General features: G+C 38.8%; 2 protein-coding genes across 4 annotated transcripts in view; one reads left to right on the top strand and one right to left on the bottom strand.

Annotated features, from left to right (window-relative positions):
* Positions 1-2,006: 2,006 nt before the first annotated feature.
* Positions 2,007-7,657, bottom strand: eif3k (eukaryotic translation initiation factor 3, subunit K). 2 transcript variants are annotated; one of them, XM_042415022.1, is made up of 8 exons: positions 7,468-7,657; positions 6,003-6,101; positions 5,390-5,510; positions 4,532-4,606; positions 3,216-3,282; positions 2,950-3,027; positions 2,694-2,819; positions 2,007-2,143 (listed from the first exon to the last, which is right to left on the bottom strand). In XM_042415022.1, exons 1-8 carry the CDS (start codon positions 7,527-7,529, stop codon positions 2,112-2,114), a joined length of 660 nt encoding a protein of 219 aa, XP_042270956.1. In that variant the 5' UTR covers positions 7,530-7,657; the 3' UTR covers positions 2,007-2,111. The 2 variants fall into 2 exon arrangements, with proteins under 2 accessions (XP_042270956.1, XP_042270955.1); XM_042415021.1 differs by having other exon boundaries at positions 4,532-4,609; positions 7,468-7,656.
* Positions 7,658-13,291: 5,634 nt separating this feature from the next.
* LOC121898516 (mitogen-activated protein kinase kinase kinase kinase 5-like) overlaps positions 13,292-27,158 on the top strand; it is a 31,547-nt gene continuing 17,680 nt past the window's right edge. The window contains exons 1-4 of one of the 2 annotated variants that reach the window (XM_042413664.1): positions 13,292-13,685; positions 24,309-24,366; positions 26,510-26,600; positions 26,682-26,746. In XM_042413664.1, the coding sequence (XP_042269598.1) occupies positions 13,578-13,685; positions 24,309-24,366; positions 26,510-26,600; positions 26,682-26,746 (322 nt within the window). In that variant the 5' untranslated portion in view covers positions 13,292-13,577. Of the gene's footprint in view, positions 13,686-18,183; positions 18,261-24,308; positions 24,367-26,509; positions 26,601-26,681; positions 26,747-27,158 lie in introns of those variants that run through there. The other variant, XM_042413665.1, reaches the window with a different exon arrangement.

The raw sequence follows: 27,158 nt of genomic DNA, 5'->3' as shown, positions 1-27,158 counted from the left end.
CGGTTTTGACAATCGGTAAATCCAATGTTGGGAAGCTTCTCTGGAAGCGTAAAGTTGCAAATTACGTCACACTGAGAGATGAACTACAGCAAAGCTAAGAGAAATATAGTTTAGTTCACTAAAGTTACTTGGGAAAAGTAGTTCAAACTACTTCATAAAACATGTAATTACATCTGCAATGAAATACAAGATTATAAAATATAGGCTAATACCTAATGAAGAGAAATGATTGCAAAAGATGTTCAACTGAAAAGTCAAAGTGTAGCTTCTTCTCACACAGTAACAGAAAAAAATGCAAAAATATAAACTTGTAAAACTGCATTTAGATGTTAACTGAAAACTTGTTTATCTTGAACTGTCTCCTTTTAGACCATTTCTCAACTTTACCTTTGCAAAGGTCACCTGTCGGCTCATATGTCAGAGCAGAATCTGATCTTTCTTTCTTTTCTATTAGCCTCCAGTCAAAATTGTAGTTCCAGTAGGTTAACAATATGTAGTGACCCATCACTGGTAACATCATACTAACATTCTGATAATAATACAATAACCTGTTAACAATAATAAGGTTGTATCAGTGTGATTAAAAATGGTAATATGGTGACATTAATGGGGTGATAACCTGATAATGAGGTAATATTATGGGATACTATCAGTGTAATACCGTCAAAATCACATGAAAATTCTTAAATGTCTAAATTGGTAAATACCAGGTTATAATGCTGAAATTCCTCGTCCCTCATGTTCCAAACATTCCCTTTTATTTTAATGTAATACTGTAAAGATTCCTTTAATGCTGTGATTTGTTAGCAGGAAACACTTTCTGTGTAATAACCATGAATCAGGGCTGCAAAATGTAAAACCAACAGTTTTATCTTGTTATTATCGAGCTGGAATATGAAGTTTTAACTTTCTGACAACCACCTCGAACAGAAAGACTCAACCAGGCTTTCTGTTCCTAGAGGATCCAAAACCCTTCTGTGTTGAGGACTCTGAGACAGTGAGCTGTACATCCTGGGGATCCCAAATGGTTTCATTTCAAGGATCAGTGATGCATTATCCCGGTCGAGACAGTGATCCTGATCATCTTCATCAGAAGAACATTGAACTCTACAGTATCATTTCTTCACTAAATTCTGTTAAACTTCATGTTTTTAAAGAACAACTATGTATAAACTACAAAAAACAACGAGTGAGTCACATTTCTCCTGCAGTGATTTCTGAAATACATCAGCAGGTTGACCTCCCATCACCACATCACAGCTGAACTGGTTTAATGTCATTCACTGCTGGTTTATTTGGTATATTTGCACAATGTGATTAACTCCATCATTGCAGAGTTTACACCTTTATTAACACTGTCAGAGGCGTTGATTCAAATCTACGGTAATTTCTGAACCTGTATTTATTATGGTGTTTGTGTTGTTGTACTGGACTATATTGAAGTGTGCTGCTAATTGTTTGGCTGTACTGACAAGATATTCATACATTTCCTCTGTGTTTTAAAATCAACAGAAAATACTTCAGACCTCTAAACCCAGAAGTGTTTTTAACCAACGGCCACCAGATATTTGTTACCTACAGGTAATAACTGCAGGACAATGTTCCTTTGTTCTCCCTGAACTGATATGAAGCACTCAGACGGATTTTATCACACAGTCTCCAATACTATGAGACACTTAGTGCACCTACAATCCTGCTGAGCACATGAAACACAGGAAACTCACTGTCCGATCGTCACTTTAACACTCAACAAGCAGGAAGACACAGAGCAACAATAAACACAACACCTAACATGATGACTCAGCAGTAGCTTTGATCCAGGCTGCCCTGATTTATGTCAAGTTATTCTTCTGCTTAATAACAGTGTTTAGCCAACACCCTGATACCATTTAGACAAACAAGGAAGTTACACAATTTCTGGAAAGAACTGTCAAACATTTCCACTGCAAAGAGATAAAACTTCCTGGTAACTTCAAAGATACACACACACAGACACACACAGAGGCTGTAAATGATAAATTACATTTATTGCGAAAAGAGCAAGTTGAATTTCTGATGACTGGTGTGTGTATCTGTAAATGTGAGTGTGAGTGAGTGTGTGTGTGTTTGCATCACTGAGATGTAGCCATGATGCTGGATACACCTGTGGAAAGAGGAAAAAAAAGAGGAAGAATGTTAAATTTTGTCTTCAGTTACAGTCGCAAATAACACACGACATGAAATATGATGATAAAATGGAATTACAAAGAGGATACGTAGATTTTGGGATGTAACTTATTTCTATCTGTTATTCAATTTACAATGAGAGAGAAAAGCAGCAGTTAGATCTATAGTGAAATTAACAAAACTATAACATGATTAATCTTTTAGTTATTCCTACAGCTTTGCAGACAGGAGCACAACCTATTAATGGTTTTAATATCTTGTTCATTCACTGTCAGCTGTTTTATTAGCATAAAATACCCTAAATACCTATAAATAACACTGTCAAAAACTAGCACACATAATTTTGCCATTGGGTGACATTAAGGCAGAAATATACTAGAAGTGCAGTCAACCTTGAGCACAGAACTACATCCTAATGTAAAGTACCCTCAGCCTGAACTCAAGTCTGTTCATTAACTGATTGACTGGTAGATCTGCGTCTGTGTCACCAGGAACAAAAACCGTTGATTCATTCCATCAGCACTCACTCTCGAAGTCGATCTTCTCCACGATGTTCTTGGGTTTGACGCTCTCCTCCTGGTTGTAGATGAAGATCTGACCGTCCTCGTTCTCCGTCCAGCCGTACTTATTCATCCAAACCTTCACCTGCGTGTCTGCGCAAACAAACGGAGAGGAGAGACAAACATTACATGAGCTTTAAAGTTAAATCAGATCATCTTTTCTAGACGGGGGCGGAGGGGACATATGGTCTACTGTGTGTTTCTCTACAGTTGAAGTTCTTACCCAGTGGGTCTCCCAGCATCTCAGCCAGTAACCTGTGCTCGATGGTCTGGTAGGTGATGCCCACGACATGGCAGATGACTATAGAGGAAGATCAATTAAATGACGATGTTAAAGTCTTGTCTTGTTCATGTAATGACATGTTTACAGTTCGGGGTGTGGCTGTTTCCTGCTATCTCCCACAAACTGTCGAATGCAATCAGCTGCTCGCGTTTACTGTAAGTTCTAACTGTCCACTGCGGTGAGTCAGTCAGAGAGACGATACTCACACTTGCGAACAGAGTCCTCGAAACCGGTAATGCCGTCGATGAGCTCTCTGTTCTCCTCCAGACTCGTCTGTCAGGGGAAACAAAGAAGAGAACGTGACTGAATGATACCAGATGAACAAACTGTTTCACAAAGTCTGGAGACCAGGAAGAGAAACAGGAACCGGAACAAGAAGGAAATCAGAGAAATCAGCAATATGAACCCTGATCGACGTCTGATCAGCTGCTTGATGGTATTCATTAAAACACTGAAACTACAGACAGAACAACATATATGAGCAGCAACCAAAAGTTTAATTTAATGTGTGGATTTTTAAGAGGTCAGCCTCTTTCTATTTCCCGTCTAACGCTGCTGCAGAATTTAATGTTCAAAATTAAACATGACGTACAACACAGACACTGTTAGGCTTGTTTATCACTTACATTTTGTTAAATAATGACATTTTAATATGTAAAAAGTTGTGTTTGAGATACATATTGTTTCTGTGTAAACAGAGAAAACACACATTTCCTTCATTCAGATTATTTATTACGATTCATCAATTAATTGACTGACAGGAAATTAATCAGCAATTATTTTGAATAAAGAAAACGCCAAATATTTGCTGGTTGCAGCTTCCCAAATGTGAGAATTTGAAGCTTTTATGTGTCGTACATGATAGTAAACTGACTATCTTTAGATTTTGGACAAAACAAAACATTTGAGAAAAAAATTATAACGGGCATTTACACTACTTTATGACATTTTATTGACAAAATGATTAATCAATAATGAAAATAATTGATGGTTGTGGCTCTACTCCCCTTATTAATCAGCAACTAATAAATTTTTTTTAAAAAGTTTATTGAAACAATCAAAAATTCCAACTTTTTACTAATATTTAATCATGAGGAATCGTGTGCAATCTATCTACCCGATATTGTTCTACGACTCCATACAGAATTTAATAATTGTTATTTCTGTCTATTCTGTATATAAACAACATCAGATGCTTGTCTGTCCTGGAGGAAGAATCTCTCCTCTGTTGCTCTTCCTCCTTTCTCACCATTAAAGAATATTTTGGGAGTTTTTCCTCCTCAGTAATGATGGATTAATGATAGATAGATAGATTTGTAAAACCATTTGAGGCAAATCTGTGATTTTGGGCTGTAAAAATAAAACTGACTTGACTGCACACATTAAATACATCAGTAAATCTGTACATGACTGCAGCCAGTGTGTGTGTGTGTGTGTGTGTGTGTGTGTGTGTGTGTGTGTGTGTGTGTGTGTGTGTGTGTGTGTGTGTGTGTGTGTGTGTGTGTGTGTGTGTGTAACGTACCCAGAAGCTCTGGAAGTGGCAGGTCTCCAGCAGGTTCCCCAGGTACAGGATCTGTCTGATGGGGCGCTCCTCTTGCTGCGACACTGTAGTCAAGGAAACGCCCCCTGACCCCAAGACAGAGCCCATCCCACCCCACCCCCTCCCCGACCCACCCTGGATCCATTTACACACACTCTTGCACAGTGACACTGACTACAACACTCTAGTTATATCACTTCTACTACATACATTATTTTACTAAAAACCTCCAATATGTTAAACTCATATTAACACAACTCTCAGACTAACAGGAACAAGTGGAAACCAGGTGAAAGAAACAAAAGAGACGATTAAGTTCTCCTGATTTACATTCATTGTCTACTTGCAGAAAAGTTTGAATTAATGTCATTTCACTTTAAACTGAGTCCAGAGCTCAGTTTGTTGTGCAGCAAGTCCCCGTCTTCATTTTTATTACATTTTATTTTTGCATATGCAGAACTGTGGTTACACTATGACAGCACATACAGAAAAAAGACCTTAACTGTGAGTTTTTTACTTGCGCTAGTGATGTAAGTGGAAAAAAAATAACATGCAGATAAAAAGATCAGAATGTAGACGCAAGAAAGACAGAAAGAAGAGTGTGAAAAATAAAAGATCAACCTCTATGAAAAAATGTACCAATGACATCATCAGTACATGCAGATTTGTGGAAAGCTGTAACTTGGAGGACAAAACACTCACACACACACACACACACACACACACACACACACACACACACACGTCTGCTCCGGAGCGAATTAACACCAAACCAAACCCTGTCGGACCCCGTTGTACAGCTTGTAACGTGACATAGATGAAACAGCACCAAAAGGATACGTGTGTCTGATCGATCATGCACTTGCACAGAGTGAAGTCGGTGTGTGGCAGGTTGGTCAGAGCCTTCAGCAGGACCTGTGAGGTCACTTGAGTCTGGAAGTAGGCGGGGTTGAACTGGTACCTGCATGGGACACATTTAATGACCATCACTTTACATCACCGACACGTTTAAAGCAATTTGTAAAAGTCAGGAGGAAACTAACATCTGTATGATAAATGTTACTAATTTGGAAACATACAAAGCTGAACATCGTAATTTAACTGTTTTATAATCAACACCACCTGTACTGTCTGGCTTTCCTGCTGTTTTCCGAGTCAGCAGAAAGCTCAACAGTACAGCTAGACACAAACACAGCCCTGACAGTGTCAAAGCCCCCAAAACACAGTCAAACAAGTTAAACAACCAACAGGATATTAAACTGTAGAAAACAAGTTCTTTCCGCGGAAACATTCAGCCAACGTTACAACTCAGACAACACAATGTCTTTAAAAGGAAACTCCACCTAATTCTCTCAGTTTCTGGCTGATTCAGCAAATGTTCCAGTGTAAGCTAAAAATATCCGCTACGGTTTGAATGTCAGCCGGTGACAGTGATGATGATGATGTAACTTACAGCTTCAGAACAGCCAGGTTGGCCTCCAGGTCGTAGGAGTTTTCTCTGGCTTGCATCTCCACGTAGCGCTCCAACGTTGCGAGGTTTTCTGGGTTGTATCTGCGAGGAGAAACGACATCATCGCTCATGAATCGAGTATAGATGGTTTCTGTGTAACTGTGTAATGGAAATACTTATTCTGCACTGCCAGTCAGATGTTTTCAGGATCTCTAAATTTAGCTTTATTAATCACCAACTATTTTGATAATCAATTAATCGTGACTGTCATTTTTTTAAAGAAATAAATGCCCAAATTCTGTGATACCAGCTTCTCAAATGGGAATATTTTCTGGTTTCTTTAGTCCTCTATGATAATAAACTGAATATTTTTGAGTGAGAAACCCAGCTAATATCTGGTGCCTTCTTGGAGTCATCAATTTTGAGCAAGTTAACATCTGTTAAAGGTCAGATCAGACTGGTTCACAATTTTTCACGTGTATCTTGAACAGTGAAAGAGGTTTTCCTCGCTGTAATAATTCTTCCTGTTCATACTGAATATTAAAAGATCCTTCAAATGTGCTTTCAATGTAAGTGATGGAGGCCAAAATCCACAGTGTGTCCACACAGTCATTTAAAAGTTGATGTGAAGCTTATATGAGGCTTCAGCAGGTCTGAGTTAGTCATATCAAGTGGATATCTGACACATTTACAGTCTTTTTAGCATCAAATTTCCTCGGACAGTGTTTCCCAGTTGATCTGCGGTGGAAGTATAGTAACAAAAAGAGGAACTTTGGCACTAAAAAGACTGTAATGCTGAAAGATATCTACTTGATTTGACTCATGTGGACACTGAAGCTTCATATTAGCTTCAGATAAACTTTTAAATACATTTTTTCACAGGAGGAGGACTGTGGATTTTGTCCTCCATCACTTCCATTGTAAGTGCATTATGAAGGGTTCTTCTAATGGTCAGTATGAATAGGAGGAATGATTAAAGCAAGAAAGAAGCAGTTTCATTGATCGTTTGAGCTCCTGACTATTGTTTTAAGACGGACTTGGAAAATTGTGAACCTGTCCTTTAACATGTCACCTGTGTGAAAAAGCGACTGACATTAAACTTCAGTTCAGCTTTGAACTAGTTTGTTGGGGCAACAAAACGCCAGGTGAGTCTTTAACATTAGTAAATGTTTTGGCAGAAATATTTTAATGGGAAGGATGTCATCTAGCTAACGTTAGCTGTTGTGAAAATCTGACAGATGTGACACAACTTCTCCAGTTTTAATATTCAGTTACTTTTGCAAATGTATCTCATCAACACAGTGTTCACACTGGCACCAGACGGACAAAAGAAACAAGAAGGAAGCCTCTGACTGAGTTTACCGCCACCGACTGAACTCAGCAAATGTTAGCTTTCAACATTAGCACAGAGGCTAAGCTATCGTTAGCTTGTTCGTCCGGTTATCCATCCGTGATCAGTAATCGGTACCTATCGATTCCTCGCAGGAGTTTTCCCACGTTCGCCCTCATCTGCTCGATTGATGACGACATTTGGTCCAGATTTTTCCAGCAAACTTTAAGGTGAAAAACCGAATTAAATCCACACGTGGACCGCTGGGTAGAAATGGGAGGAAAGAACGTCGGAACGGAAAGAGCGACGGGCCGGAACCGGAAGTGGAAGTACGGAGCCCAAACAATTGATGGACCACAACAGCACTAACTGTCTATTTAATTAATTTGTTCATTACGACCAAATTTTATATTCATAAATCAAAATGAAAAAAAGAGCTGACTGTTAATATCAAACAAAACATTTATTCTTTATCAGAATGTACGAACAAAAAAGCAGTTAACACTTAATAATAAAACCCTGTAAGATTTACAAGATATTTATTTAACTATGTCTTTTTCTTTGTTTGTTTGTAGACACGAGTTGTTAACTTGCTGTATACTTGTATCAATAAAGCTGTTAAATGTAATATTCCGTAAACATCGCAGTGGTTTATCTTAATGTGTCTTACAATTAACATTTTATGAATTGAATTATCAGCTATATTTTACAAATCTTTTTATTCTATTGGCCAAATTTCATATTCTTTAAAGAAAAATGACAGATAAAAAGCCAAACTTCTTGGTTTTCACAAAGGAGGTCAAACAATACATTGATTCAATTCGATTTTCCTCGAATCCAAAAGCTGTAAAAACTATTGATACCTGTTTTGTTTAAAATCTTTATATGAACTTTATCTCCCTAGAGCTCAGAATTTGTTTGTTTTCTTTGCTTTTCTTTCGCAAACCCTAAGAAGAAATTTTTGATATGTTGTATATGATCATTTTGTGGAAGAAAATTGTAATTGTTTTATATGTCAATAAAGAATCAATCAATCAATCAATTAATAAATAAAAAAAATGTGCTGCAGTTCCACTCTGTGACCACTGGAAGGCGATAATCCATGGTCAGTATACAGTCAATGGTTGATAATCATGAGAGTTTACTGCCCCACAGCGACGTAGTTAGTCAAAACAGCATCAATGGTGACATGATAACAGATTGCCACTTCCGGTGAGTACTTTCGAAATACAAGGACAAAACGGAAGCAATCCGAGATAAACGATGATATATTATGAAAAGATCTTTTTAACTGTTTTTTGTTGTCACGTAAGAAAGTAGGAACATACAGATATTCATGCTTATCCTGTTAATACACACACATAGTTTATTTACACTCCATTCCTCATAATGGGGAACTGCAACCCAATGAATTCATCACTGTAGCGTCACTACAGATATGATGGCATACTACCAATGTTCAATTTCCAATTCAATCCAAAGGGGCTTTATTGGCATGAGAAACATACGTTTACATTGCCAAAACAAGTGTGAAATAAATACAAAAAAACAACTATTAGTAAAGATCCACTAGAATGAAGAAATGTGTGGACAGAATATGTCACATTGTTACATTGTAGTCAAATACATGAATAAGAAAAGGTCAAATTAATTTAAAATTATAAACAAAAGAACTGTGCTTTTGCTGTTTAAAAGAATGTTTATATACAGATGAGAAAAGTTAATTTAAAGGACCAGTGTGTAGAATTTAGTGGCATCTAGTTATATGCAGGGGTGGAAAGTAACCAAGTACATTTACTCAAGTACTGTACTTAAGTACAATTATGAGGTATTTATACTTTACTTGAGTATTTCCATGTGATGCTACTTTATACTTCCACTCCACTACATTTCAGAGGGAAATATTGTACTTTCTACTCCACTACATTTATTTAACAGCTTTAGTTACTTTTCAGATGAAGATTTGACACAATGGATAATATAACAAGCTTTTAAAATACAACACATTGTTAAAGATGAAACAAAACTAGCTAACTGTATATAAAGTAGTGTAAACTAGCTCCACCTCCAGCAGCTACAACAGTAACATGCTGCTCTAACACTGATGCTTCAGTATTAATAATCTAATGATGTCATATATAATAATGTATCAGTCAGAGGGACCAAACCACTACTTTTACTGCAATACTTTAACTACATCAAGCTCATAATACTTTTACTTAAGTGAGATTTTTCATGCAGGACTTTTACTTGTAACGGAGTATTTTTACATTGCTGTATTGGTACTTTTACTTAAGTAAAAGGATCTGAATACTTCTTCCACCACTTGTTATTTTTCACTCCTTGTCAGATTCATTTTCATCAGTTGGTAGAAGCCAATTCACTTTTTGAAGACTAGTAAAGACAACAGTCTCAGGCTGGTCGATAAGTTAGCGGCCTGAGATTTGAGCGTCTAAATATTATGGTTCAGAGGAGGATGAAGGCCAAAATCATCTCTGTCCTGAACTCTTCCAGCACAAAGACTACAGACACTACAAAACCAGCACTATAAAAGTAGCGCTGGAGGTGCACTACTAAGAGCTGGGAAGACCTTCGAGTAGCTGGTTCAGCACTAGAACATCAGCTGACCCATGTGCTTGAGGTGAATTGAGAGACTTTTTACACCATAACACCTCCTCCCCTCCCCCTCCTTCTCTATGCCCTGATATGTATCAGTGCAGAAAATAGCACCAGAGAAATAAAATGAATAAATATCACCTTTATTTGCACTTTGCTTGGTGTTACTTCTGCCCACAGTCAAACTACCGTGAAGACAGGAAGTTTCTCTCTCTGGTTGCCTGTTTCCAGAGAGATCACGGTCAGCTGCAGTGCAGCCTTGCAGGAGCTTGAGAGGGTTCAGTGTCTTGCTCAAGAGCACTTCAAACAGACAGCTGCTCGCTGGCAGAGGTGGGCGAAACAATGTCCTGCAGTTGACTGCCAGCTGCCTGAAACCTCCCGCTGTCAATGCGATAAAATTACTCAAGAAACAGTGAAGCAGCACCTCAATCAACATTCTCACTTCTTTTTTGGGCGGACTAATGTTTTCTGGAGTAATCCTCCCTAAATAATAAAAGTAACATAATGTAGCATGACATGGTGTGATATTAACAACTTAACGAGATGTAATTTGACACGAAATAGCAACACATGTAGAGCTGAAACAATCAGTGTATTAAAGGACGGGTTCACAGTTTTTCAAGTCTGTCTTAAAACAGTCAGGAGCCCAAATGAACAGTGAAACATGTTTTTCTTGCTGTTAATCATTCCTCCTGTTCATACTGACCATTAGAAGATCCTTTCATAATACACTTACAATGTAAATAACGGGGGACAAAATCCACAGTCCTCATTCTGTGCAACAATGTATTTAAAAGTTTATCTGAAGCTAATATGAAACTTCAGCTCAACAAGGTGCTAAAAAGACTGTAAATGTGTCAGATATCCACTTGATATGACTAACTCAGACTGCTGAAGACTCATATAAGCCTCACATCAACTTTTTAAATGACTGTGTGGACACACTGTAGATTTTGGCCTCCATCACTTACACTGAAAGCACATTTGAAGGATCTTTTAATAGCCAGTATGAACAGGAGGAACGATTACAGCAAGGAAAAGCTCTTTCACTGTTCATATGGACACCTGACTGATGCTTTAAGACACACTTTAAAAAATTGTGAACCTGCCCCTTAATAGATTAGTTGATCGACATCAAATTAACCAGCAACTATTTTGATAAATGATTCAAGTAATTTGTCTATGCGTAGGTGACAACAGTTCACTGCCTCTGACTTCTCAGATGTGAATATTTAAATTTAAAATCTATAGACTGTTGGCTGGAAAAAAACAATTTGAAGGCGTCGAATCAGACTTCAGGAACACTGTGATCGTGGCATTTTACATTAATCTCTGACATTTTATAAACTAAATGACTCATCAAGAAAACACCTCTATCATGACAGTGTCATAACAAAACATATAGAGTAACATTTGAGCATATTTCATCAATTTGCAGCTGTGCCTTTTATAATGGTTGTGTATGGGCGTCAGTGGGCGTCACATGATGCTTCATCACAAAGTGTGGCCAAAAGTCTCAGGCTGCTTTTGGCTGATCTTCAGTAGGCCGAGTTTCTAGTTGACTGAAGCTGCAACTAACGATTATTTTCATAATCGAGTTGGTTAGTTGTTTGGTCTGTAAAATGTCAGAAAATTGCGGGAAAATATCGATCACTGTTTCCCAAAGCTCAGGGTGACGTCAGAAAAAACTACAGAAACCAGAAAATATTCACATTTGAGAAGCTGGAATCAGAAAATTAGAACATTTTTTTTACTCCAAATGTTTGATCCATTCTCAAAATAGATGCCGATTAATTTAATAGTTGACAGCTAATCGATTAACTGACTAATCGTGGCGGCTCTAACGGTCTTTGCTCTGCTCTTTCATAATGAATTCATTGCGAAGTCTTGTTGTTTTAACATGTGTGAGGATGGTTTTGGTCTGTTTTTATTAATACCCTTATCAGTCCCGCTGTCATCGGCTCAGTTAAGGTTGAGGCAGTTATTTGTGGTTAACTGGTCTTTTCTATGTGTCTGTCACATGTGGGTGTCTGCGAGCCACGTGGAAGAAAGGAGACGGTAGACTTGCAGCCTGCAGACAGCAGGGGCAACAGAGGGAAGAGGGAGGATAAATGTCAACAGATGATGATGATGGTATCATTACATGAAGCTAAGATGGATATTAAGCACTCTCTTCCCTCTCATTCATTATTGTACACGAATAACACACATTCAGCTGCTTTATTGATCTTTTAAACTTCATAATGTCTCTTTTTTAATCAGTGGGTGTGAGTCAGGTAATGCGGGGCTTGCATCTGTTTTTGTGTCTTTTAATACTTTGAGGATCTTCTTGAAGCTTCAGCAACAAAAGTAAATCAACCAAAGCAAAGAAATAATTAACCGTGTTCATATACCAGCAGGTGTCTGTAACAAATATCATTTTTATGAAGTAGTTAGTGTCTTCTATCGTCTGTAACCGCACCGCTCAGGCCATTCACACCTTCCCGCTCTGACAGCAGTGAGTTAAAATGATTGACGCACGATGAAAAAGAGGAGTTTGTCAGAGCGAATTCACGACTGACAATCTCATTTTTAACTTGTTAACAGGATGTAATGGGTGCCCCTTGTTTATCTGCGGGGAAATGCTTCTGAACAGGAAGCTGACAGGGAGCTCCAAGCACGAGTGACTTTTCTGCAGAGCTGCAACACACACACTCACACACACACACATGCACACGCACCAACACACACACACACACACACACACACACACACACACACACACACACACACACACACACACACACACACACAAACAGACACATTTCAGTAGGCGTGAAGCTGAGACTGAAACTTACTCTGAAAACCCCAAACAGCACAACTGCAATTAATCAGCTTCAAGCAACACATACGCAGAGGCACGCATACATTCCCAAAGTATGTTCACACACACACACACACACACACACACACACACACACACACAGAGAGAGAGAGAGAGAGAGAGAGAGAGAGAGAGAGAGAGAGAGAGAGAGAGAGAGAGAGAGAGAGCAGCTCTTAAAAAGTGAGGACCGGCAAATTTTCTTCATCTTGAAAGATTTTAATTTTTTTTTATTGTTGTTGTTGTTGTTTTAAATCAAAAACACAAGAACACACAAATCTGAAACACATTCACATTTTAAAAAAAGCTGTTAATCTCTCTCGCGCGCGCGCGCACACATACACACAACAGGAAGCAAAATTGGATTATGCAAATGAGGTGATAAAAAAAAACAGTTTGAGAGAGAAGAGAGGAAGGTGTGAGGGAGGGAGGGAGGGAGTGACAGAGGTAGGGAGGATCGATAGCAGCCTGAGAAACAGAAACAGGAAGATGTGAGTGTGTGTGTGTGTGTGTGACAGAGAGAGAGAGAGACACAGGAGCCGAACGACACACACGACAAATTCAGACAAAGAGACAACGAGTGTCTTTTCAATTCACCTCTTCTGGCAGTTTACCAGTTTTTGGGGGGGTTTTTGCCTGTAGATGTAGATGCTGAGAGTGTTAGTGAGTGAATGTGTGTGTGTGTGTGTGTGTTTGTGTGTGTGTGTGTGTGTAAATGAGAGTGTGTGACATGCCCGAGGAGGGATATCAGTAGCCTGAAACGAACATCAAAATGGATTTCCAGCAGAGGACGGCTCTGGATATCTCCACCAGGAACCCTCAGGATGACTTCGAGATCCTGCTGAGAGTCGGAGGAGGAACCTATGGAGAGGTTTATAAGGTCAGGACATTTAAACTTATCCTGCTTTCAGTACCGCTGCTAAATGTCATCGATCAGAGTTTCTGTCTTATCTCCTCACAGCGAAAAGTTCAAGCGATTTGATCTAAAAAAAAAAAAAAAAATCTCTTTTTTTTCTTGAAACATCTGAAGAAACTTTGAAAGTAGAAAAAAAAACTTCTTGAAACAGTTCCAGAGAAGAGACGGTGTTTTATTTTGAAATAAAATGCACATTTATGGCTGTAAAGCAGATTAAATTCATCACTGCGATGCTTGTGTTTGGCACACTGACTGCTGTCATCTTTTTTTTTTTTTTATATCTTCAAAACAAGTCAACCATGTTTCTTTACAAGTTATCTGTGTCTCTTCACAGATTGACACAGTACGATGAGATATTTTGTTTCTCCCTGGTAACTATCTTGTGTTGTGCTCATTGGGAACTTCTTGATGAGTTTTAAGAGAAGATATATAGGTGTGATTGATTCTAGTTTCATTGGTTCATTGCAGTCACAACTTCAGTGCAGGCTCCTGCACTGCTGGAGGAAGTGGTTTTACAAGAAGTGAAAGTATTCTTGTTAATAGCTGTCTTTTTTTTCTTTGTTGAGAATTTTACTCCAACTGAAACAGGAGACAATCTGAACTCTGGATTGTAATTAAACTTTTACTAAGTTTAAGTGTTTTGTAGATCTTTTCTTCAACTGCTGATTTCAGGGCCTGAGTTCTTAAGAAAAGTAAAGATGTAAAGGATGCGGTGATGGTCTGTAAGTTTCAGTTTGTTCAGATGTTGTGGTCCATGATTGGCTGACTTTTCACATCTTCCTCTGTCTTTTTTTTTATGTGATTTTATTTGCAGCCATGTTTTTCTCTTTTATATCTATCACAGGGGTCATTTTTGTTTATTTAATGTCTCTCTTGAAAACCTGATTTAAAAAAAAACATGCAAATTGTGATGTAAATTATTTAAAGTAGATTATTTTAAGATGTTCAGTCACTGATAAACAGGAATGAAAATCCAACCTTTGACCTTCTGTGTCTGTAAGTGTGAATGTTGACTAAGAACAGGCTTCATAATAAGGACATTGAGGTCTGAGGTTTATATATATTATTGTCTCTACACACACACACACACACACGCACACACACACACACACACAGACATCAGTCAGTTACTGTGGCCTACGGTTGTTTGACAGCAGGATGATCGTCTCTCTTCATGCTGGCATCAAGATTCATAACACAGCACGGCCTTGATCGTGTTACTGCTTTAATGCACCAGAAATAATATTTTATTTTTGTACCACTGCAGGATTAGTTCCACATTACTGAACACCGTCGTCTCCCCAGTCCAGAGGAAGTGTCAAAGTTAAAATGTTAACATGTTATATGAAACAAGTCGACATGATGTGAGATTTTAGGACTCGTTCTCACCTCCAGTGCTCTGTGCCTCAGTAAAACTGAAGCTTCTGTATGTTAGACGATAGAGATTAAAGGGCAGTTCACCCAAATCACAAGGTATAACATATTCTGTTATCTAACACTTACCGTTAGAGAGACATAGTCATTCAGAAAAGTTTGGTTTTATCTGTTGAGGTTCTGAGATATACCCGCCTCTGAAACGTTCGCCGCCACCCGAACACAACGGAGGTTAATGAGTTTTTGTTTGCTTTGCTAAAATACACTTTAAAAACTCCAGTGCAACTCGTTCTTCCAGGAATAATGACTGTGCTATTCTTGGAAATTCACAGACTTCACTGATGAATATCTCTTCTGGTGGGAGAAGACTGATGTCTTTAGACCTCAGCACATGCAGCTAAAACCTCTACATGACTGATAACACAAGGGGTGACTGAGAAACCCCCTTTGATAACATTGATTATTTATATTTAGTAAACAAGTGGGGAGCTAATCTCGCGTCATCTTTTAAAAGCTGCATATCATCAGTTTTGAAAAACAGCAAAGAATCTGGACATGATGTTTCCTGATCAGATTTAAATCGTATTCTCGGGTAGTTTGAAATCTGATTGGTAGATTTCGAATTTCTTTTTTATTTTCGTGACTCTCTAAACAGTATGTAGACTCAGAATTACAAAGAGAGCCAGCAGGAGCCTAGTGGTGCCTGCACTACCTGCACTGTGGAGAAAGCAACAAATAAACTTGTGTTTTACACGCTGAAGAGTTGTCGAACATAAAACTTTGCGGACAGAAGCATCAGCATGTCTGGTGCCGACAGGTGTGATTATAACGGGACTTCTCGGCCTTTTCTGGACTCCCGAAATGGTCAAGACCTCAACAGTGACACAACTGTGAAGCTGATTGTGGTACACTTTAGTATTCTATATTCAAGAGTGTACAAGGAGCTGCATTTGAATTATATTCAGTATAATATATTTTAAAATAATTGAATGTTTTACTCATTAAATATACATCAAAACAAAATAAATGTCATCCCTCCCACGCCACATACACTAATGTACTTTGACACACTGTCGGCCGCAGCGAGGACGGTCAGGTGTGAAAAATAAATGTGTCTTCATGTGAAAGAAGGACAGTAAACATGTGACCCCTCGTGTGGGTGAACTGTATTCAAGAATTCTTTGGTACTTTCCACAAAGCTAGTCACACCTGAAACAATCTTGTATGGAAAAGTTACATCATAGCTCATATCAGAGTTAAAAATCATCAGAGTGAACTGTTTCCCCCCCCCCCCACCCCTTTCCTACCGACTGACCAGAAGAGATATGTTACACAAGAAATCTAAACACAGGGAAGGACTCATTTCAGTGCCAGCGCCTCTCATTTCAAAAGAATGAAAGGTTCCTTGGAGCCTATGAGTTCATCAAGAGAGCCATCCAATCCCTACGCTTGGCAGACGAGAAGTTCTATGTGTCAAATCCTCCAAAGTCTCCCACAGATTACGTTCAAATACAACTAATATACGTCAGGAGTGTGCCTTCGCTGGCAAGTGCAAGCACTTTGTGACATTCAGAGCTGTGGAGGTCGGCGTGGATGAATGGGCGTGCAAAGCACTTGACTCTGACACCTCTGACACCAGAGACATCACATCTCATCTCATGCTTCAGTCAGCACTGACATTTTTCCTCTTTACTAAGCCTTCACCAAATGCGTTTTTATTTACCCAGAGAGAACAAAAAGTACCTTAATCATGCATTGGGGTTTGCAGGCGTGGATATCGGTGGAGAAATCAAAAAACTTTGACGCGTCATACTGCGTAAGGCTAATGGTGGTGTGCTGTGTTTTAGCGTGGTATTAGCACATCGTCTGTTTGGCTGAGAACAAACAATACCGTGAAGGTTACTTTGCTTCGATTCTTTAAATCTCCAGACAGAATTGCAAAGTTTAAGCAATGATGCAACGTAAATTTAATTACTGAAGTCTGGAAAAACTCAACTTCTCATCATTTTTGTCACATTAAAGGGTAGCCTACAGGACATTACTGTATATTACCCGCAAATCTTGTGCTATCAGTAACTAGCCGGCATATATTTGTAATATTTATGATATTATAAGTCATCATATTAGACACATACTGCAAAGATGACTCTTCTCTGCCAGAAACCCAACCACCAGTTCATCACCCCTCTGGATGACACCAGATGCTTACCTTCAAAAATATAAAAAATAATAATAATTATAATAATTTATAGTAACTTTAGGCTTCAGTTTGGGCTTATAATTGACTTTGGAGGAGCTGTTTGCTGCCTGCTTCAGCTCATCTATGGACATATTGACAACACTGGGGAATATCAGGCTGTCATGAAACTTGTGTAATTTCTACTGTTTCATAGTGTAGTACAGTAACTCGTGAATGTAACCGATGCAAAGCAGGCTCGCTGTGAAGTGAGCACACTTCCTCTTAGCAGGTCAGCAGAGAGAGTGAGAGAGATTTACATAGTAGTCCTTCCTTCACATATGGATACACACACACACACACACACACATATACAGATGTGATCACACACACACATGCACCTGCACTCACACACATAACTCAAATACATGTGATAAGCTTTGTGTTGATACAATCACAGTATATCAGAGGTCAGCCTGCAAATGCAGCACATTTGCACCATCAACAGTAGTGTGAAAGTAGATTTTTTTTTAGATTAGTGTTGTTCAACCAGCACAGTCATTTTTTAGTTTTCTTCCTGTTATTCATTAATCGGTTTCCATTAAATTTGTGTTTCTTGGATTCAGGTGACATCTCTGGTGCTCCGGAGTTTAAACAGCTAAAGGTGCAATATGTAAGAATTATATAAGAATTTCCATTTAAAACATTCAAAAATAAGCTAAAATTAACAACAGAATGTGAAGAAATAAGACCTTCCCCAACTTTCTTGGTCGCCTATAACAACCTGTAGATTGATTTCTGTATAAAGCACTGGAGACGGTTTTGCCAGGAAAATCCACAGGATGTGACGTTTACACGCGTTCCCGAGCACCTCGCCTATCTCCCGTCCCCCTACAGCGCCAACAGGGTGCAACACTAGCTAACGTTAGCTTAGAAACGGAGTCCGCTAACCTCTGAACCCTTGAGCTGGCATTCCTCTTATTGGGCAGGTAAGCTAACGTTACTGCAAAGCATGTGAAATATACTGTGATACTGTGGTTTTAGAGGGTTGTTGTTAGCACCGCTGCTCGCTCACAATGAGGACAACAGGATGCTGACTGAAGGTTACTCAACGGCCACCGGTGTCATTAATGAGAAGGGGTACTGCACCTATAAGTTTGAGTTTTTCTTTTTTTCTGTCTTTTGTCTCTTCTGTCATGCTGGCTGTCACTGCTCACATGAATTTCTCAGGTTTATTTCTGAAATCTTGAGTATAAATTGCTTGTTCTGTTTGTGAGGAAAGAGCTACTACATTAAGAGTTTCAAAACTGTAAATGCCAAAACTTTAATGCATGTCATAATGGTGAATCAGAGTAGCTAAACAGACATTTGCAATGGACATCCTCCTTTGAAGAGCAGCCAAATCAACTCTGACACAAGTCTAATATAAAACAGAAAGTTATGAAATTGAAACATTTCGAAAATCCTATATGACAGCAAAAAAAGAGAAGAGAAACTACTGGACATTTTTAAGTGGTTCATGTTACATTTCTTTTATTTTCATGTGACAGTTTTGAAACAAGAATAATCACAGCCGACATGCAGGCATGCACCCAGACTACATTTCTACCCTGTTAGGCATCACGCTCCTGTCCCCCATACTTCCTAATCTGTAACTATTGTTCTAGAGGTAGAAGCTGGTTTTACCTGTTAGACGTACAACACACAGTTAAGAGGTGGATGTACAGCAACCAGTAGCTACACATCAAAGTGTCAAGTTAAGCTGAACTGAATCCAATTTGTTCATTTTATTAAAGCAGGTTTGTCTCCAACATTTAACATATGAATACTTAATCAAATCCATGTGTGTTGACACAAGGATGTTTTTTTCCTCCAAAATAAGCTACATACGTATATATATATGCAGTTTTAAGCACTAAAAGTAAAACATAATGCCATGAATCAATTTTATTTATCAATTAACTTCACACAAAGCAGCTTCGCCTTTAAAACAGCAGCAGTTCTCTTTAGTTCACCTGCTCACAGTGTTTCAGGTACTCAGCAGGTCGCTTGTTCCTGCATCTTGTAGAAGTTGCGACAGTTCTTCCCAGACTGACTCCATGATGTTGAGATCAGGGCTCTGTGGGGGCCAAACCATCTGTTGCAGGACTCCTTGTTGTTCTTGCTGCTGTAGATAGATCTTTATGACTCTGGCTGGATGTTTGGGCTCATTGTCATGCTGCAGAATACATTTGGGATCAATCAGACACCTCCCTGATAAACATCTAAACCGCCTAAAACTTTTGCACGGTACAAAAGCAACAGGGTCACAGTGACAATGCAAACACGGTGATGTTTAGCAGGTGTAACGTTTTCTGTATTCACTGTCTATGTTCATCATAATACAAAGTCATGACAATTCATTATGAGAGGATGAATAATACACCAGATTGCAATCTATCCAAAGGTTGACGTTTTTCTTGACGAACATTTAGGGATTTTTTTGTGCGTTTTATTATCTCATCTGTCCCTACACAATGTTTGTTTTCTCACCTTTGTTGGATCCCCCGATGTATGAATCAGTGAGTGATAAAGGCCATGACCCGCAGCAGTCGTGTGTCCTTGAACTAGACACTCAACTTAGTTTATGTTTATTAGTTTCAACCATCAAGCCTACTGTCTGCAGAGATACTGTATCTCTCCTTATCAGATGTGGCTTGTGCTACTAAGCTGCAGTTGGGGTTGCTCTTCAACACAGTGCAACTCTAGTTTCATCCTGTAGCCTCACAGAGGCTGTGGGCTGCACCTGGTGTGTGTGCAACCTCAGGCGCAAAAAATGAAGAAGTGAGATAAATGAGCGGCAGACTACACAGAGAATCTGCCTGCAGAACCGAGTTAACTATGTCAAGTTGCTGCTGAAGCAGTGTGGTTTTTTTTTAATGTGTATATGTGTGTGTGTGTGTGTGTGTGTGTGTGTGTTTTACAGTGAAATGTGCATGAATTTTGGCTAGCGTTGATTTATCTTTAACCCAAGAAAAAGAGGAAGAGAGATCATTTATGATACAAAGAACTTTAAAATAAATTGCAACCAAATGCCAGCCCTTAACTGGCACTGTGTGTGTGCGTGTGTGTGTGTGTGTGTGCGCGTGTGTGTGTGTGTGTGTGTGTGTGTGTGTGTGTGTCACACTTTCTGACATCTTTATCTATATAACTCATCTGTCTATCTGTTACGTTCTGTAAATACTGAATGAATTACCTTTGTGTATAAGATATGCTGAATGAAAAACTTGCCTCGCTCAGATTAGCACACAGACTCAGCTGAGGTGAAACAGATACTCTCCAAAAAAAAAAGATAACATCTAACTCCAAAAGCCGTCTGTTTTATCTCGTTAAGTAGCAAACTAATCATTAATACATCCAAGAGTCAGCTTGTACCACAGGTCTTTTGCTAAACTAGGCCAAACAGGTAATGGAAATACCTCTGTATTGATCTTCTCATCTCTGTCAGTAAAGTAGCAATAAATGAATTTGCCAGAAATGAATTCCTTTAACGAGGAGAGTAACATGTTGAGAAACTGGTGGTTGAGGGGGTTGGGTTTTGGTAAAGGCTCAGTGGAGTATTGAGGTTAAACATTAGATTAAAGGTTTAATAAGCTTTGGGTTATGGTTAGGTGAATTAGGGGTTATTACCGGAGATTACAGGTTAAAGTTTGTTGGTATAAATAGGTAATGATACGTCTGTGTGTTGAACGTGTGCGGTATACATTACAACTCACTTTGCATTGTGTTTTTATTAATCTATCATTTTATTCGACTGCTTTTTTAAAGTATAACATGTTTGATGAGAATTCCCATGTGGAATATTATCAGTCAAGCCTTTTACTTCAACCACTTTGTACCTGTGACCTTTCATATTAATCTGTCAAATGTCAGGGATTTATCATTAAAGGAGGCAGACAGCGTCCACTTCTACACTTGTCCTCATCTCCTCTCTTGTTTCTATCGAGGTGGATTGTGAGCGCGATCGTATCTGTCGGTTTCGTTCGCTTTAGCAACAAATCCCAAGTGTTACAACATTACTTATTTACCGCACTTGTTTGTGCTTTGTGTTTATGTGTCATCGCAGAGGTCAGCGAAAGGAAAGACCCGTCCACGCTGAACTGATCAGATGAAACTACTGAACATCGAGATGGAAATGTTACCGTGGAAGGGCCGCGGCTTCCGCTCTGACGTCCATATCTGTAGCGTGTGTTTAGTTGTTTACTGATCACTCGCAGGGCGGCTTTCCTCTCTGTGACCTCTCTGATGTCACACACCCACTTAAAACAGTAAAACACACACACATAGACTCATTTGCTTGAACGGTGTTTCCACTGTCATTGTTGCTTTCATGATCTTACTTACCTTTCATCCACTCAATGCTTTTGTTTGTCTGTACTGTACTCTACACATGAGTACAGCACAATATGACTGAGTCTTTTATGCCTCAGTTTTAACCAGAAATGTTTTGTATGAACGTCCATTAAGGTACTTTACCGGTACATGTAATCTGTTCTCTAAACATGACTAAACTTTACCCAAAACACATCTAACTGTCGACATCAGACTGAAGTCCACAGCTTGCACTGAGCTTCAGGGACACATAGAAAAGGTCGTCGCTGTCTAGTGTTAAACGCAACCGCTCAAGTGACATGAGCACAAACTACAGAAGAATCATATGCACAGTAGAAGAAATGCAGCTTGATAACTGCAGCAGGCATTCCCTGAAAAAATATGCATGTTGTTAAACCTGGCTTAAGTGATATTTTTGATATTGTCAAGGAAAGAGAACTAAACCTACAGAAGATGAACACCTAATGTCTAGTTAGCACAGACTGTATGTTGACTCTCACTGCAGTGAGTGTATGCAAAGAAAATGTAGCATCTGGCAGCTCAAGACTTTTCTCAGGAGTTGGTGGACCAGTTAGACCAGTGAAAAATGGACTTGTGTAAATTTCATCAGCTGGCCAGAAACACGACTCCAGTGCTCCTGTTGCTCTCTGGGTGTGTTAACTGGCAACTGTTTGCTAAAAGTTTGTTTTCTTGTCAAAAATTGCTTAATGGAGCCTTAAATTAAAGCAACTCTGGCCCAGTTCAAAGACCTTTTCATCGGAAAGTAGTTCCAACGTCAGTGTATCATCCTTATTAACAGGGACACTCATGTTTCTGAGAAGACACACCGCTCACATATGTTGATTTTTAAATGTAATTTTTAGCACAGAGAAGAACCACAAACCAAATTTTATTCACCTCCATTATCATTGGGGTAGTGGCGGAAGTCTTTAGAGGCAGATATCTCAAAACCTCAGCAGATAAAACGAAGCTACCTGTGTGTCTAGATGCTACGAGGGGAAAGTGAGAGATTTGTATTCGGTGATTTTAGTGATTAAGATCAGTTTGAGGAAAGGTGATGTTTGTTTTCGGTCATTGTTAAAAAAGGAAAACGCCAGCTGAAAATAAAAAAAATGTCTCTTTTAAATGTGAAACGATTATTTATGACCATCCTCCTCTGCGACCACAACACCCTGACTTTCCACTGTGCCATTTCGATGTTAAACTTTAAAGGCAGACTTTCGGTAGAACACAGACCACCGCCAACATAAGAGATACCCCCAACTGAAAAGTGTCAGCTGCCAGTTGAGGGGGGGGGGTTAATTTTCCGTCAAAACAAATGTAGGCACCTTGACAGCGGAGGTGGCGATGGCTGCTTTGTAGTCGTGTCTGAGAAAAAGTCGTCTTTCCATTTCGGGGAAAGTGTATTCCACGTTTAATTAGCATCTTAAGACATCTTACTCTTCTAACTTTAAATACAGCACACATTATGTATAGATCTTTATCTTCTAATCGTCGTCCCAACCTCGTGATCGAGTATGGCATCAACTCTGCAGTGCACGCCGGCTGCACGTTTTTTGGGTAATATTTGGCGCGTTTGAACGGAAGCGTCGGTCAAAACTCAATGTGTCATGTTTTTAAAAATCCCTCTCTGAGGCTGGGGAGTTTCTGTTGTCACAGTGTATATTACCTGTCCTGTCCTCGCTGATCTGAGTGTTCTCATGACTGTTGTCTATTTTTGGAGTGGCAGAGTGTGAATGGGTATTTCCTCTGAGTGAACTGAGTGGGCCGTCAGTTCTCTCATGTCTAAACTATGTAGTTTGTGTGCGTGTGATATTACACTCTCCCCTTGCTGACTTTATTTTACCACAGTACATTGAGGAATTAAACACTTTTTAAAAAAAAAAAAATGTATACATGTGTTGTGTCTTTAGATTGTGTTCATCTTGCTCGTTTGGGGGGAAAAACCATAAGCGCCATTATTCATTACAGTAACAGATTTTTACTGTAGTGTCTCGTATGTCTTGTAGTTCATGTCTATTTGATGGTTTTTGTGTGTCGTCTGGGGGACAAAGTTTGGTTTAGATGTAAGATTACATGGTTTCGAGGGGAGAGTTTGGTTTTGACATGGACGTTTCAGGTTTGTGAAGATGAGACTGCAGTTAAACATTTCGTGTTTAGAGTTATGGGAAATGGAGCATAATTTCAAGAAATGTGTCTAAGCAATCGAAAAAAAAAAAAAACAACTGTAATCTTATTGCGGGACGGTTTGTCTGTTTTTTTCCAGCTTCTCGTCAGGTCAACCATTACGTCAGAAAAAGGACTTGGAATCACTTAGAATATTTTAACTACAAAGGAAATCATGTGTCTCAGTCTCTATGGTTACCATTTTTAATAACATAAGTAAACAGAATTGACACTATCTGTTAGCACTTTTAAAGGTCATCATGCACGCGTGTGAATAAGTGCTATAAATGTGCTGGTGTTACCGTAGATGTATTTTTATTTTGTCTTTAAGGCCGAAGAGGTGTGCAGTCGGCTGTTTGCTGCACTCCACTGATCTGGACAGCAAACATGCAAATACCACCCTGCTGGCACACAGGAAAACACAACTCAAACACACCGCACAGTACTGACAGCTATAGAGTAAACCTGTTTTTGTGTTGTTGTTTTGTTTGTGTGTTCAGGCACGTAACAAGCAGAATGGAGAGCTGGCAGCCATTAAGGTCATCAAGATGGAGCCAGGTGAGATTATCTGAATGTCTCTTCTTTTGTTTCATATGCATTATTTGCATTTACGCCTCCCCATATGTCACATTTCAGCACTAAAACTGTCAGAATCACAATTTACTGGCCAAAGGATGTTTACACAAACAAGGAGTCTGACTGTGGTTTCTAATGGCTTGCAGTGTGGTCACACACGAACATCTCCAGACAGATAAACGAGGACAACGAGCCGAACAAAGATAATTAAGACATGATCATATCACTGTCATGTATAAGCATGTGGGTGAAAAAAATAAAAAATCAGACATAGACGTAGAGAAAAAACAAGCAGACGACAACACACAGTGTTTATTTCCAGGTGAAACCATTTATGTGAACTGTAAACAGGATATAAATAGTGCAAAGGTGTGAAAGAGTGCCAGGAATGCTAAAATAGATATTGAACAGAATGCTGTGATAAATATTTGTTTTTATCATCATCATCATCATAGTAACAAAAAAGAAAAAGAAAACACAAAACAACAAAAGCGGTATCTTCCTATTTATACCCATATATATATGTGCACATATACCCTTAAAGTCACATATCTATGTATATACATCTGGTTATACTCCTCTGCTCATCTACATATGTGCCTGCATGTAAAAGTGAGGGGAAAAGGAAAAAGATAAATAATATTAAAGCTAAAGAAAAGATAATAAATATGTAAAAACATAAATAAAAGGGGGGCTTATGTTATTGCACATTTTGTATTTTAAACTAAAATAAATATATGTGATTTGGAGGTAGAGTGGATGTTTTAGTGTTACTAGTGATTACAGTGTACAGTGTTTTTTTTGTTTTTTAATAAACGTTTTGCAATATAAGATGCTAAAATGCTAAAAGACAAACACAGTGCTGTTAGTGAGCTACAGAGGGATCTGGACAAAGGGAATAAACATGTTTCTGGTTTGTGTCAAGTGCAGCTTTATCTGTTGAAAGTCTCTAAACTTGATTTAATGCAACACAATTACCAGCTCCCGTACTCATTATGATTCCATTAAGGGAGCTTTTAACAAAACATTAGACTGCAGTAAACATTAAGAGGAAGAGCAAAGCTCGCACACATAGTGACAAAGGGAGTCATTATTTCTCACGGCAGCGGCATAAATCATACAAATCAAAGCTATAAATCATGAGACTCCAGCAATGACTAATGAAAACAAGCTGCGACTTTCTTCCATTAGACGCCTAACGGTTCAGTGTATCATTGAATGTATCATTAAAGCCGCTCTACTTAAATGACAAAGCAGCACCCTCTGACCTCTTTATTTAGACCACGTTGACTAATTTTATTTACCTGAAATTCTGTTGTGAGGCGGAAATGGAAACTCGACTCTTTGGTTTAACCGTTTAAACCTCACTGACCTTCCTGTGGGTCAATCATTGTTCCAAACCACAGATATTTCATTTTAAATGCCAATAGACACCTCAAAGTTTCCAAAGATACTAAATATGTGAGGCTTAATGTTGGGGAAACATTACGCACAAGACAAGTAGAACATTTCCAGTGGATGGAACAGTTCAGCCATAAATAACAAGGAGTGTTGGGCACACCTTCCCACTTATGATTGGTACTGTATGTTATATATAAGATTTAACAACCTTAAAGATACTTTAGGGGAACAAAGAGGGCAAACTGGATGTTAGGTGGATAAAGAATGACAGATAAATGACATCTGAGGACATGAAAGTCAGATTTGACCTTGTTCTGTCCTCTCTACCTTTGTTTGCATGGAGGTTTCACCATGTTTCCAGATGAGAAACAGGGGGGTATAAGTGGGAGTTAAAACATATTTAAGATATTTATAAGCTTGACCTTTGCTTTAACTTCAACTGTCTTCTCATGTTTGGTTCATATCAAGAATGTGACAAAGTGGTGAGATGAAGGAAAACTTTAATTTGTCCCTAAATGTATTTGTGGTTGGGTCAGCCCACTCTGACCCTCTTCTCCTTTTCAGTTTCAGTTACTTTAGGCTACACACGTTCATATATCTGCTCTGTTTGCCCTCTTATATTAAGTACGACCTGTAACCGGCTGGTGCTCGACCTGAATATTCACTGATTACACCTTTGTTCATGTGTAACGTATCTTCTCTCTCTCTTCTTCTGGTCCCACAGAGGATGATTTTTCTATCATCCAGCAGGAAATCATCATAGTGAAAAGCTGCAAACATCCCAACATAGTGGCATATTATGGCAGCTACATACGGTAAGCTGCGTTTTCTCTCTCGCTCGCTTATTAATCTCAGATAACAGCAATTAACTTTTTTTTTTTCTTTTCTATCTCCAGAGCCAATAAATTGTGGATCTGTATGGAGTTCTGTGGAGGAGGCTCCCTCCAGGATATCTATCATGGTGAGTGTGTGTGTGAAAGTCTTTGTGGTAAAAAAAAAAACACTCATTTGGTGAAAGAATGAGTACAGACAGTTGCACCGCAGTATATGGAGGTCCTCTCTTTGATAGGTAGACATCACACAAGGATGCAAGTCCACTCTAAAAAAGCACATTTACAGTAATATTATGGGAAAAGACCTTAAAAGTAAACTTTCTATTCTATTTTTGTTCTTTTAAAATGAGCAGAAACAGAGGTCCACACTTGGTCGATGTAGAGTGATAGTCCACTGTTAGTAATGTAGGAATGTATGTGTGTGTATGTGTGTGTGTGTGTGTGTATGTGTGTGTGTGTGTGTGTGTGTGTGTGTGGGTGGCTGATGTTTGATAAACCCACCATGAGGAAACTGCCTTCATGAGATTATATTTTTATTCA

This window comes from Thunnus maccoyii, chromosome 6, assembly GCF_910596095.1.
Source record: "Thunnus maccoyii chromosome 6, fThuMac1.1, whole genome shotgun sequence".
Taxonomy (NCBI): Eukaryota; Metazoa; Chordata; class Actinopteri; order Scombriformes; family Scombridae; genus Thunnus; species Thunnus maccoyii.
The sequence above is the reverse complement of the archived record's forward strand: the minus strand, read 5'-3'. Positions and strand labels throughout refer to the sequence as shown.

Excerpts from the sequence above, each read along its gene's own strand:
- eif3k (XM_042415021.1), bottom strand. The coding sequence starts at position 7,529 with ATGTCGTCATCAATCGAGCAGATGAGGGCGAACGTGGGAAAACTCCTG. Across the intron at positions 5,511-6,002 it reads AACCTGGCTGTTCTGAAGCT|GTACCAGTTCAACCCCGCCT; the intron begins GTAAGTTACATC and ends TGTCCCATGCAG. Across the intron at positions 3,028-3,215 it reads CGAGGACTCTGTTCGCAAGT|TCATCTGCCATGTCGTGGGC; the intron begins GTGAGTATCGTC and ends CTTCCTCTATAG.